Source organism: Balearica regulorum, chromosome 2 (assembly GCF_011004875.1).
Source record: "Balearica regulorum gibbericeps isolate bBalReg1 chromosome 2, bBalReg1.pri, whole genome shotgun sequence".
Classification (NCBI taxonomy): domain Eukaryota; kingdom Metazoa; phylum Chordata; class Aves; order Gruiformes; family Gruidae; genus Balearica; species Balearica regulorum.
The window spans coordinates 162,126,748-162,140,941 of record NC_046185.1 but is presented as its reverse complement, the minus strand read 5'-3'; the positions used below and the strand labels follow the sequence as shown (position 1 = coordinate 162,140,941).

At 36.0% G+C, this 14,194-nt stretch overlaps 1 protein-coding gene across 1 annotated transcript in view; it reads right to left on the bottom strand.

Moving 5' to 3' along the window:
* WDR48 (WD repeat domain 48) overlaps positions 1-14,194 on the bottom strand; it is a 29,824-nt gene that overhangs the window by 5,766 nt on the left and 9,864 nt on the right. The window contains exons 3-15 of the mRNA XM_075746741.1: positions 13,558-13,636; positions 13,203-13,285; positions 12,960-13,089; positions 9,513-9,601; positions 8,519-8,620; positions 7,922-8,146; positions 6,463-6,537; positions 6,013-6,115; positions 5,606-5,703; positions 3,716-3,823; positions 3,241-3,337; positions 2,595-2,690; positions 300-405 (exon numbers count right to left, since the gene is read on the bottom strand). Coding sequence (XP_075602856.1) covers positions 300-405; positions 2,595-2,690; positions 3,241-3,337; positions 3,716-3,823; positions 5,606-5,703; positions 6,013-6,115; positions 6,463-6,537; positions 7,922-8,146; positions 8,519-8,620; positions 9,513-9,601; positions 12,960-13,089; positions 13,203-13,285; positions 13,558-13,636 — 1,391 coding nt within the window. The remainder of the gene's footprint in view (positions 1-299; positions 406-2,594; positions 2,691-3,240; positions 3,338-3,715; positions 3,824-5,605; positions 5,704-6,012; positions 6,116-6,462; positions 6,538-7,921; positions 8,147-8,518; positions 8,621-9,512; positions 9,602-12,959; positions 13,090-13,202; positions 13,286-13,557; positions 13,637-14,194) is intronic.

Genomic DNA, 14,194 nt, shown 5'->3' with positions numbered 1-14,194 from the left:
CAGTTAATCGGTTTGCAGGAAGAGGACACCCAAAGAGATCTCAAAGCTACGACACACAACTAAGAACAATGTAAAACTCTTGCCATCACAAAACTCCACGCCTTGATGATGTTCAAACTCGCATGTTCAGTTGGACAATGCAAAATTAGCACTAACAGCTGCTTATTTTACCTGTCAAGCGTGTGTCTTGCATCCCTTTTGTACTGTATATTCAAGTATTGCATTTTGATAACATTTTTTCCTTTCATAAAGGAAATGATTGTTAAGCCACTGAATTTACACTCTTGAGGTTTTTATACCTGAACAAAGTGCGTCCTCCAGCCTCACCAAAAATAACTGGTGTATGTGGTGGCACTTGAAAGTACCCATTTCCTTTCTGGACTCTGTTCTCCTGCTCACCATTCACTGTTGGAAAAAAAAACATACGCAACAGTAAGACTGCGCTAGGCCTTAAAATCTGGTATACATAGACTAAAAAGCATCTTTTCCACCTACAGCTAATGTATTTCATAAATTAACAAAATCATAAGCTTCATATAAAACAAGAAAATCCCCATTTCCAACACAGAGCAAGTATATTAAAAGGAACACTAGAGAGTAATGAGATCAATGCAATTTTGTGGAAGGCCTATTTAAAAAGCCTTTAAGAAAAGGGCAATAGAGCTCATGAGCCAAAACCTGATCACTAGTTTTCTCTAGTTCATTAACAGAATTCTGAGGATTTGTCAAACTGCACAATATTAATATTAGAAACCAACTCAAGAGATTCCGCTGAGACGAGACTATTTCCCCCCCCTACATTGACAGTACAGAACTCTGAAGGGTATTAGCTTTGCTCTTCTACCTGGATTTGCCAGATGTCAAAACAGTTTACTAGTAAAGCTCAGACCTACATTTCCTTGAAGTTACTGCATTCTGAATTCAATTTATTTTTAGCTAGTTATAGTAGTATGGTCTTCAAACACTGAAGAACCTGATTCTGCATCAGATGCTTAGGATATGATTAAAGAAAAATCAGCACTATTTATGCACCTCAAAGAGCACAACTTCTAGTCATCATTCAGATATCTTGGAACACTATATAGGAGCATTTAGATGCCTTCCTTTCACTTGAGAACGATCATCTTGATTACACTGCAGCATCTAATTACTGTATTTGAACATGATGTTGAATTCAAGCAACGTAAGAAATTGAAATTACTCATGAGATGAGTAATTCCTTAGCTTTCTGACTAGCAGTACATGTAGTGAAAGAAAGGTCAAAAATCGTATCAAGCAAAGAAATCAAAACAGAAAATCTATTCTCTGTTAGAGGGGATGAATACGATACTGAAGTTAGAGCAAGTGAAAAATCCCACAATTTGAAAGATTTCTTTATAACAGTTTTGTTAACAATTGAGACGAACAATACTACACATATATACATATATATATGTATGTATATTTAAGTTCTTGTCTCTTTACACAAATTTTACTGTCCAACAGGTACATTTTTTCTTCTTAAGTCACTGTTCAGGGTCAGTTTCTTGTTACTTTTGAAAGGGAAAATGAAGACTGATTCTGTAGTGAATATCCTAATCATTATTCCATTCATCCACAGCTATTCCCAGAAGTTAAGTGGTGCAGCATCAGTGTTCCAACAACACAAAAGCCTGAGTTATATTTCTCATATATTGTCTGGCTCTCAAGCTGTAGCTTGCCAATACACAAAAGTATGAGAATCAGCAACTTTATCCAGAAAAGCCTGCCAAGTGCTGTAACCCTCCACGGGGGTCATGTTTGAAAGAACAAAGTAGCTAATTCTTGGCACAATCTCTGTCACAAAATGGCAAGATATTGCTGAACGTACAGTTTTCTTAATTGCATTATCTGTAGAAAGTAATTTCTTAATCACCAAAGACAAGACTTTTCAGTCAACTCTGATCTAGGTTGAATTCATTTCAAAATAATCTACAAACTTAGGAGTTATACAATCTCTCTTATTCTGCCAAATTCAGCCAGCATCTCACATTTTACATACCTGTGCTTTTTATCTCATGCCTGATTAGACTTTACATTACTACCTTAAAACACCACTCTTTAAGGTTGTTTTGGACAGACCTACCCCATGTATTATTCTAATATCCATTGAAAATATTTTTTTTTCAGTAAATCTTTCTTTTAATTTTGTATTGTTCGTAATACCTAAAAGCAAACTGGAATTATGTCAAGAAAATACTGGCCAATGTTGAATAACTGAACTATTGCTCTTTGCTGTCATTATCTAGGCTGTTTCTTTTCCAAGTCAAGCCTTATTTCTGCCAGTAATTGTTTTTCATTGAGGCGTCATGTTTCTGTAACTTCAGAATCATCTATTCACCTACTTTTTTACGGACTAGAGTTCTTAAGACTTTCGCTGACACTTTCAGAAGAAAGCTACTCTGCAAATTTTGGTGTAAAGCAAATTTAAAAGCATTAAAAAAACATTACTCTATAATGCATACAGAGACAGTTATAACACAGCAAGTCAAGTTGTATCTGTTAAAGAAACAGAAATATAAACCAAGAGAATGTATGAACAAATCCTAAAAAAAGGAAAATATTAAAAAATTAACCGTGATTTATTTCATTTTCTTCTTCATCCATTGGATTGATATGTGTTCTAGGCCAATACTCCAGAAGTGCTTGTAGCAGAAGCCCTCCAAGGTTTACTGTGAAGACATAGTGAGGTAGAACTTCAGCTACACAAAAACCACCAGCATCATGATATTCTAACATTTGATCCACAGCTGAAAGTTTTCCTGAAAGTTTGTGTAGTTCTGGTCCCCAAACAAACTATTTATGGGCACAGAAATCTGCTTATCCCAGTCTCAGAGCTATATGTTACAATCTCTCAAAAAAAGCTGATTTTAGAATTGCTAAACTCACTAAACTATGTGAGTGCTGGTTCACTCGCATGCTATAACATTCTGTAGATTAGGTAATACTTCCAAGTTTAGGAATATTACTTTTTCCCTTTTGCTGCTTGAAGATTCAAAACCAAGTTAAATAGAAAACATGAACATGACTGAAATGTTTCAGGAAAAAAAAGCAAACATCCTCATTGGAGAATTCTCTGCAGAATTTAGTCTCAAGAAAATAAGCCCTAAAATTCAACCAGCTACTGACATATGTGGCACTGGAATACTTTCAAACATAAATACAGGAATTCATTCTGCTTTTTTTTGTCTCAATAAAACACTAATATTAGTTAAAACTTACATTTTGGATCAGAACCATCTGGACTGCTAAATCCAGCATCTTTTGCTGAAACCCAGGCTGCAAAGCAGTCACTTTCATCCAAAGTAATTGTCAACATCTGTTGGATAAAGACCACCAGAAAGAGGAATGAAGCCTATAAATTTATAATTTTGTTCATACTTAGCTAGGAATACAAAACAAAGAATTTCTAAATGCATGATAGCACACTTTGTTTACCAAACTGTATTAGTTCATAATTAGTATTGGTGGATTTAAACTGACCATGCGATGAGAAAAAAAAATATAAAAAAATCCGTTATTCAAATTAAGAACTGAGGTAAAAATTGCTGGTTTGCTTCAAAATAAACCTAATCTATCAGATAAATTATGATCATTCTTCAAAATTTACAACACACTAAAACCTTTGTGAACAAACAGTATATGAAAATATATGAAATCTGACATTAGAACAACAGATTCAGGAGTTGTATCTCACCCCGGTTTTCAAGTCTACTGAGAACCAGTTTGGCACATACACCATTTTAAATCTCTTCTTAATTTCTTCTTCAAAATCTACTTTCCCAAGGTCTTCAACCTTACATGCCTGTACACCAAAAGAAATACACAAGTTTTTAAATTCTGAGTATTGTGTCATATCAACACCTCAAATCTTTTACTTGACTTTCATATACATTTGGAATGATTATGACCTATGATTTCTCCGTGAGTACTGTAGTCCAGAAACATGTACATTAAAGGTCCACATTTTTCTCAAAAAAATTGAACAATAGTTTATGTGGTAAGTAATTTTTATTTTTTTACTTATTATTTATTTCTGAGGTAGTGGCATCAAGACAATGGAGATGTATGGAAGTATTACTTCACATTAATAAAAAAACATTTTCCTATCACTGATAGCTGTCTTCTAGCATCCTGTCATTCTTCTCTCCATCAAATACCAGTATTTGTTGCAAATCTAGCAACAAATTCAGCTCAACTAGTGCAATGGGAACAGCAGTGAGTGAATCTGTATGCAGATTCTTTTTTCCTGTTTTAGTTTACACTATTATTTTTAAAGTTCCTCAGGTAGGTCTGTTAACACCCAAATTCTTGTAATCCACTTGCAGAGTCATCCTGAAACACACGCTTTAAGCAAACTCTAATGATTGTAACCTTGCAAGACTTCTTTCCTCAAAATCCAGGAAAAGTTACAGGAAGCAAAGATTGCAGGGTGTACCTACAGGTAAAAAACCCTCCCTCTTCCAGCATCCTCAATAAATAGTCTTAGCTTTAGAGTTCAGTGATCCTACACATGACACTTTGACCTGGGGAGTAACCCCATCTCTAAAGTGAATATGTATTTAAACACATCTAAGAGATGCTTCTGAAATTCTTAGTAACAAAAGAAAAAGATAATTGAATAAAAGTATGAATTACACATTAGCATTTGACTTTGGTCCTGAGATCTAACACTGTAATTAATTGTCTATCAACTGTAAACTGAAAGAAAGAAAAGCTATCACTTTTCCACAAAAGTAATCTAGATCATTTCTAGTACAAATCCACATTCTCCAACTTAATTCCCTTCTTTCTCACTTCAGTCAGCACCTCAGTAAGTTCACTGAGAGTGCTTTACTCCATTACTGAATCTTGGCTGGAGCACTGCATAGCTCAAGATGAAAAAAAATTGATTTAGAATTTCAAACAGGATTTTGCAAGAGAAGGAATTGCTGACCATCTCACTGATCTTTCTCTTTGTACTCTTTTCCCTCTCCTCTGAGCAATCATTGGGTAAAGCAAGATAAAGAAATGCCACGCCAAGTCTCCCTCTTCTCACGGGAGCAAGTAACGCTAGGCGGGAGCCATGCCTCCTCCTGCTAACTTTCCTTCCAGTCCTGCCTGCTATCTTGCCAACAAGGGAAGCGGTGAGTTCGCACTCCCAGAAAAATCCACCGACTGCTAGTCAGCACACTCGCTTGGGATCTGTGGGTTTGTAGCAGGACGTGAAGCACAGGTTTCTCTTTTGCAGTCTAAGCTTTCGTATGCTATTCCACTCCGCATTGGCCAGACATGCCTTGGGCCTCTAAAAGCCACCTTCAAAACAAAACCCAATCAAAACAAACATCACTATTTTTAGCAGAGACTTCTAGGGTCTGAAATTCAGGTGAATGAAGATGTCAATACCCAGCCTCACGTCAGGCAGATGCAGAAAAGCTCAGAAATGGCCCCTCCCCTTTCAAAAAGCAATTTTTGCGTTATGTCTTGGGACAAAGGATGCCTTACTTTCTGCCATAGGAATCTCATGCATTAAAAATAATATATATTAAGAAGTACAAAGTAATTAATCATCCAACAGTAGATGTTTAACCTGAAATTATATACTTACCTTCAAGACATCCCAGTATGCCACATTATTATTTGTGTCTTTGGTTAATATGTGTCTCTTGTCGTTAAGAATGTGGCACTGAATAATACTAGCACCGCCTAGCAAACAAACAGGAATTAAGGTCACAACAGTGATTTTTTTTTTCTAATATTACATTAAATTAAACCGCGTAACACGACAAGTGTGATTGTTCTTTGGTTTCACTGTTTTATGCAAGACTTTGATATCACCATGGTTTAAACACTGTTTTAACTGTAACTAACACTAGATAGATGATAACCACTTTGTCTTTCTTTCGGCTGAAATCATAGTATCAAGTACCTAAAAACCTGAGCCAGTCTTAAAGATCTACCATTTCTGCTAATGATAACAGATTTTATAAGGTACTCTGAAAAACAGCTGCTTACCTTTTATAACTTGGTCAGGCTGTGTACATAGAGGTGGTATAGGATTGGTACAATCATTATCATAGTCTCCAGATGCTCTAAAATTATGAATTCCCTTCAAAGTCTAAAGAAAGAAACAAAATAATGACACATTCATAATAATCTATAAAATTTGCTTTCATCTGTGAGTAACAACTGCCAGTTCATGCTGCTATTTAGATGCTAACCGTTCAGTGCAAAGATAACTTACCTATAAAAGCAGCATAAATAGATAGCAAAGGAAGTAATTCAAAGCTTAATGTCTTTTGATCAATTTCAATATGAGCATTTTATGTTTTTTTCTAAAGAAAGCTTACAGATCATAGCAAGTCACAGTAAAATCCCAAGTAACAGTCCAACAGTTCCCAAAGCAAGACTGCAAATCCCATGACTACTTAATTGAATTCACAGAGCGTAAGATATATCTCTTACCCATTTATTCACAGAGGATTTAGTTGTTGCGACCCAAAGTGCTGGAGGAGGATCAGCTGATCTATCAAGTTCCATCTAAATAATGAAACCACAGATACTGTCAGGCATGCTTAACTCAATTTTCCTTTGTTAAATCAATATTCGCTCTGTGTAGACCCGCTCCCATACTTGGATGTATCTCAGAAACAGCACTACTTTCAGTTTACTAAAGAAATACAAAGTTTAAATGAAAAATAACTAAACTGCAATTTTTGAAACTCCAGAGAAATTGTTTCAAACATTCAACAAACAAATTCTGGACATGGACCACAGTTAAGTGCGATGTGTCTAAACAGCCAGTATTTAAAGCTGCTTCTAGCATGACACAATCTTGTCTAATGGACAGTTTGGTAAATACAGTATTTTCCAAATTACTTTGCATTCAAATACTTCATATGGTTAAAAAGAGAATGTAAGAAGTTCTGTACTAATTAAAAAGCAGAACTTTATACATTTGGACTGCTGTTACATTTCTTGAACAACAACAAATCACTGTAGCTACAACATTAGAGACCTCTGCTGATCTTTGTACAGCTGACCACAACTTTCATTTTCCTTTTTGAGCTGAAATTTCCCATATTCTGAGTTTTTCAAAACTACATTAACATATCCAGGATTTTATCTGAACATACCAAGCCTACAGTGTTCACTCACAAGGAAAGACAGACTGCTTATATACTGGTATTTGTTTCAGTCATACACTCCTTATACACCTACGTGTTCCAAGGTTATGTTATCTAGAGTTACAGAGAGCAAAAAAACTCCAAAAAGCAGTCTCTTCAGAAGACTCAGACTTGTGCATGCAGTTTTCTCCAGTTATGAAAACATCGTGTTTAGGTGTTCCAAAAACCCACAATACATTTTACTCCTGGTTCCTCTAAGTATGCAACGTATTCTAACACAGTCCTCTGCATACACATCGCTGCTAAGAAACATCCATTTTTGTCTAAAGCCTCAGCAATGCCAGCTCAGTGTCTTAAAACTGTACTCACCCGGTAAAAACAAATTTTTCATGTTTGAAGCATATTCAATTTCAGTAGTATTTCAATTTGCATATTTTAGGTAGCATTTATATTCTTCAGACAATTAAGTTTCAGAAGTAATTTAGGAGACAAAGCCAATATACTGAAGGTGTAGTGTAGTAAATACGTGTTACCCAAAACACATTCTTTTAATCAACTGATACCTCAAGCTGCTATTTCATCAAATGACATGCAATACAATTACACTTTTATACTCTGAGGGTGACTGAGCACTGGCACAGGTTGCCCAGAGAGGTTGTGGAGTCTTCATCTTTATTCAGAAGCTGTCTGGACACAGTCCCGGGCAACCATTTGAGCAGGGGTATTGGACCAGATGAGCTCCACAGGTCACTTCCAACCTCAACCATTCCGTGATTCTCTGAATTAAAATCAATTACCTTAAGAACTGGTGCCTTTTCTTCACAGATAAGCACACGGATATCAGGATTTCGTAAATCTGTACAATATATCTTCCTATCTCTTCCTCCTGAATAAACATGAGTGAAGGCTTCATTGACCTGCAGAGCCCAAACACCTTCATCGTGAACTCGATATGTGGCTATACATCTCTGCTGCCCAAGAGACCACAGGCGGATAGTCCCATCAGAGCTGCCTGAAAGACACTAAACAACAACCATCATACTTAAATCAAGCAAGTATTTAAGTCTTAAAATCATTATTTTCCATAAAGAGCTTTCATAATTCTTATGATTATATTTTTCTGTTAAGATGGTGCTAAGCGAAGACTGGCAGTTAACAACTCTAGTCACAATTTCCAGATATTTTATATAAACCACTCCCTCCACACCTAGACAGACCTGTAATAAAACAGAGCTTTCACCCACCAGCCTCCCTCCCTTAATCACTAAATATCTGTAAAATACCTGTTAAGCTACCTTCTGTAATCTATGACATAAAATAGTTATCATATTGAAAAAGACTAATGACATTTCAGCAGTCTGTAGAATGCCTCTGTCTCAAGTTAAAGCACATACCTGAGTGCCATCTCTGTTCAACAACAAAGCTTTTACATTGTCCGTGTGCCCTTTGAGTTTCATTAGTTTTGCACAAGTTCTCGGATCCCACACCCTGAGAACCTACATAAAAAGACATTGGAGAACTGGCATTAATATCGTTCTTCCCGCTAATATATTTCCTTTACAGAAAAGTAAACCTTTCTGAATAAACTGACCCTTATTCCCAACACACAGACGTCCATCACCAAAAACATACTTCATTAGAACAAGATAGACATTACTAGATCTTATACATCTCATAATCAAGTGGATTTTCTTCCCTTGATTGTAATTTCATTTGTTAAGGCTTTTTTCTATTGTCTTAAGAAATTAAAGAATGGAAGTGACAGTAAACAGCAAAGTGGAAAGGGAAAAAAAAAATTCTGAGAATGCTCTCAGATGATTGACTGGTGTATCCTATTTTCATAATGACCTGGATATAAAATTCTTTTGAGGTTAGATTAGGAAAAAAAACCAAACAAAAAACCAAAAACTTGCAGGGTACTTTAGGGTGCTTCACCTTCCTTTACAACAAAGAACACGGGCTACCTCTTGGGAACATGTGAACTTCATTAGCTCACTTCGTTTACCAGCCCTGCAGGGGCCTTAAATTGCTGGCACCACTTTTCTTACCTGTGGCACACGCTTCGGTTTTTATAATCATCTGAGTAATACGTCTCCAGAATCAGAGCTCTTGTGGTGAAATCTAATGACCTCTAATAGAGACAGGGTTACACAAGATGATCTGATCATCTCTTCTGTGTATTACAGCCATACGGATATATACACATCTTCAGATTGAGGCAGGTATTTGTATCCTATGCTTACACTCCCAATTTAAAAAAAAAGTGTCTACCCTCACTATTAAAAACACAAAAGCTGCTACAGACACGACACTGAAAATTAATAAAATTGTCTCTCTATACTAAACTTTGAACTGAAGTGGAATAAGCCTTACCAGATTTTTGCTTACCTTTTCAGTGGACCCTGATACAATAACTGTTCCCATTTGATTCATTGCAAGGCTGTAGATAGAATCTTTGTTCCCACTCAGGGAAGAAGCTATTTCAAAATAAAATTTACATTTTCAATTTTAATGCTTTCATTTGAAAAAAACATACCTATTCACTCAAAGCCAGTATTTCAGGGTATTTTAAATACCCTTTGATCCATGAAAATAGTGCCACTCTACCCTGTATATAGAGTTGCTTTAAAAAAAAAACAAACAGACTATAGACAGCATACGGCTAGGAAAACCCCATCCCTATTCTTACTCTACTATGGCATAAAAACAAAGTAATCCCACAGACTTATGGTCATTACCATCCCGGTGTCGTCTTCATACCACAATTCAGTGCTAGGATCATCAAGGTACTATTGCTCTTCTCAACTACTTTGGTAGAGAATGATACTTCTATGTGATCTTATAATACATAGCATTTGGATTTTTTTTTTTTCCCCAAGTCAAGTAGCAGTAAAATTACATATGAAATTATATATTTCATTATATATGAAAGGTTCATATATAATGAACCTTTCATTTCATTATATATGAAAGGTTCTTGCATTAGTTCAGCAGAGGTGCATTACTGAAGTTACACTGCGGTGCTGAAATGTGTTACTTGAGGACAGATGCTACCTCTGTGTTTGTGAAAACCATATGTCAATTCCTTAGCATCACAACTACCAACAGAGTCCAGGAATCCTGTACCTTCTAGCCTAATCTAGTTCTGGACAGATTAAAGTACCAATCCCTCAATCAGGAAAAGCACAGACACAGCAAGTGAAAATCATCTATTCAAAGAGCACCATTAGGGATTTCATCAAGCCTCAAAACCATACGATCACTATGCCAAAAAAGGCTGAGAACAGCAACGAACTGTATTGCCAGCAAAAACTTGTCATCATGATTTAGGTATATTATGGAAATAAGTTGCTAACACACAATTTCTGACCCAATATCATAAACATTTTATCACAATTATGGAGCTTTACTTCAGGGTCCTCATAACCACTAGCTATGGCTATCCAAATGTAAACTTTCAAATGAAATCTATTATTTGTAGGCAAAATAAAGCAATAGTCTTCCACTGTCCCCAGAGAAGAATTGAAGGCAAAAAGCAGAACTGAAAACTCTTGAAGGTTAGCACACTGTTCAACAACCATAATAATTTATGAAAGGATAATGCACAGAGTTATCACAGGGTGGACATCAGGAATGGAAGACAGAATCTTAAGTGTACAGAAGCAAAATTTACACCATTAACAAGAGCAAAGCTCGACTCCACCTTCTTCTGGAAGGGTCTACCTCTTAAAAGCAAAATCTCTCCACTTAATTTATGGCTATGCTGACTGAGAGACTCTTTAAAAACAGGCTTCCTTTTAATGCTGGCTTGTGTACATTGGTTCCCTGTAATCAGACAGAAAATTAATGCACAAGAACAATCTCCATTTGCACTCTGAAAAAAATCAATATTGTTTGAAAGCACAGAGGAAAACCAGCTTAAGGACATATACCATGTTCTTCCCAATAGAAACACATTAGTTGGGAGCACTAGAAAGCAAAAAAATCAACTCCTCTGCTTCCCCTTCCTCCCCCTTATGAAGCATTACTGTTTTAACTCTAGAAATGCAGATTTATTTCTGTCATCTTAGAGGTAATGCCTCCAATGCTGTTTGATCTTGGGCTCAAAACAAGCGTCAGCTCCTCAGTACTCCCTGTCTTCCAATTATGATTCACTGGAATCATTTTGGATCTGCATCACTGTTGCGATCCTTTTTTCTTCTTCCCCCAAACCAGAATTTTCCTGTGAGCCAGCAAATACATTCTTCCTTCAAAAACTCCCTGTTCAACCAGAAGATAGCATAACTTACAGTTATCAGCAAAGTTTGGTGATAAAATAACTCTACTTTCAGTGAAAGAAAACTTCTGGGAAATATAAGGGAAATCTACTTAGTTATGTGCCATCATGTGCCATCCCAATACTATTCTGGCAGTCCAACACAGCTCACTAGAAGCCATCTCTCTTCTGAAGGCTACACAGACATGCCAGCATGAGGCTATACTTGAATTAAAAAGTCCTGTAGACAAACACAAAACTGACAGTTCTGCCTACCAGATGCATCCTTGGTTTCTGTAGCTACCAAATCCATAGAATTAACACACCTTTCAGAATTAATTCAAAAAAAGACACCAGAACAACTATATGCCTGTCTCTTATTTACAGAATCACATATTCCTGGAATTTCTTAAAAGTCTGCTGTGCCAATTCCAAATTTTAGTTTTGCAGATCTTTCTTGAGTCATTCCTAATCTATGAATGAGGAAGCAAGCAGTCTTATTTAGAAAATTCAAGAGTGGCAGTGTAGCAAGACGGTACGTTCTTTCCCAGTGCATACATCTGAGACTCTGCTGCTGTTTGTTTAAACAGGTATCAAACAACAAGTATAAAAAGAAAGAGATCAGTCACTTTGAACACTATTTTTCCAACCTACATACAAGCAGCAAAACACACTGTGGTCAAACTAGACCTCTTTCTGAAAAAATATATTGCAAAATAGCCAATACAAACCAGGATGCTGATGACCCAAATTTATGTTATTCACTCAAGCAATTAAATCTATCTGAACCTGAAGACTGGTGTCATACTTGCCAGAAGAGAAACATCCAGCTCTATCTTGACTATTCTAAGAAAGGGGTGCTGGAATTGCTCAATGGGGAAAGATCTCATAACTTATTGTAAAGTCTTTATTGGAATAGAGAAGCAGGACAGACCACTTGATGATGATGACATTAGGAATTAACCCTGATAGCAGAATCTAGAACAGTTTCCCCTTGCGTTCTAATATCTAACTAGTGCGTTAAATCTCACTAGTGTGCTATCCTTACATGTAATCAGTGCTTAGTATTACTTCACGCTTTTTAAATCTAAATTTATCTAGTAACTTTATTCTTCTGGCAAATTTGATAAATTTATCAAGCTCTGCTTTAGGAGCTATGCTGCACTTTTTGCAGCATCTATATAAACAACAACAAACCCCTCAAAAACCAACCAAATTATAATACACAGAAAACATACCAATAACCAAGGGAAGATTTCTATAATAGGTTAGCTGAAGACCAAAAAGCTTCTCAAGCTAAAGCTCTATCAAGTCTCAGAGACTACCAGCACATTACATTTCAAGAGAAAATGTTCAGAGACCTGTTCTCTACTCTAAATGCCATGACTGTTGGCTGCTCTACATTTTTAGCTATTACATAACGCAACAAACGGACTGAGTACATACTAAAACCACCTTAACATTTCTTGCACACTTTTTACATACACACAGAAACTGGCACCTACAGTCTTATATTGATCTCATAGATGATGCTACTCAATAAAATGCATTGCATTTGCCTCCCCTCCCTAGGTACCTACTTGTTACGGTGTTATTTGAGGCAGTCAGTGCTGTTAGAGTATTTACATCCCAGAGGAATATCTGTCTGTCCAGCCCAGCAGATGCTACCAGTTCTTTATCTTTTGCATATGCTAAGGCTTTCACATAATCCTACAATAAATATAACAACATGAATCAACAACATTATCCATTTGAAGTCTACATCTTAATATTTAAAAGGTTGTCAGTGACAACATACAGCATTTATAGATAATGTTTTTCACCTTATGTGTCCTTAGTGTTGACATGCAAAATCCCTTATGTGCATTCCACACTTTAACAGTAGTATCTGAAGAAGCAGATATCACTAAATTGGAAAGAATAAAGAGCAAACTTTAATGACTTATATATTACTATAAAGCATATTCATACTACTCTAATTTTCTTTTTAAAAAGATTAAAAGAATAGTATCTAAACACATTTAAATTTTCAGTAAAAGATCTTACATTATTTACCAAATTTACAATACAATCACAGAAATTCATTTTCCGTGCTGCTAAAAGATGGAAAATAATTAAAGCAGTAGATAATATACACAATTTCTGAACATTGTAGTTTTCAAACATTTACGTACTTACATGTTTTACCATTGCAGCAGAGCACAATATCATTTACCCAATCCGTGTGATGTTCCATAGATGCTATGTAAGGGTCTTGCTGCAAATTAAGAAAAGAAAAATATAAGATCTCTTCACAAATGGAAAAGACTGTGACTATCAGATCCTGTTCTGACATTTTCTTCAACCTTCAAACAGATTAAAAGTTGCTTAATGTAGAGTTGAAGTCATTATTCCAGATTTTTTTTATGCTATGTAAGATACCACAAATTAGTTTTCAGTGGAATTCCTATACATTTTAAACTCACAGTTTCATTTCATATAAAAATTCACATTAAAGTGGTTTTCCATGGTACAAAAACTTATAACCAAAACAAGATGGTTTGCCAAGCTAATGTTATTACTGCATTTATGGGATTGAACTTGCTCTGCTGTGAAGAGGAACAGAACAATCAAAACACAACACAAGGTTCTCTCAGGATCTCTCCAAGTCATGAACTTAATGATTCTGCACCCTTCATATGGAAGCCCTGGTTTCCACTAATCTGCTCAAGTTCCTAATGCTGAAGGGACCGGAGCATTTCTCCTATAAGGAAAGGCTGAGAGGGCTGGGATTGTTGGAGAAGAGAAGGCTTGGAGGGATCTCATCAATGTGTGT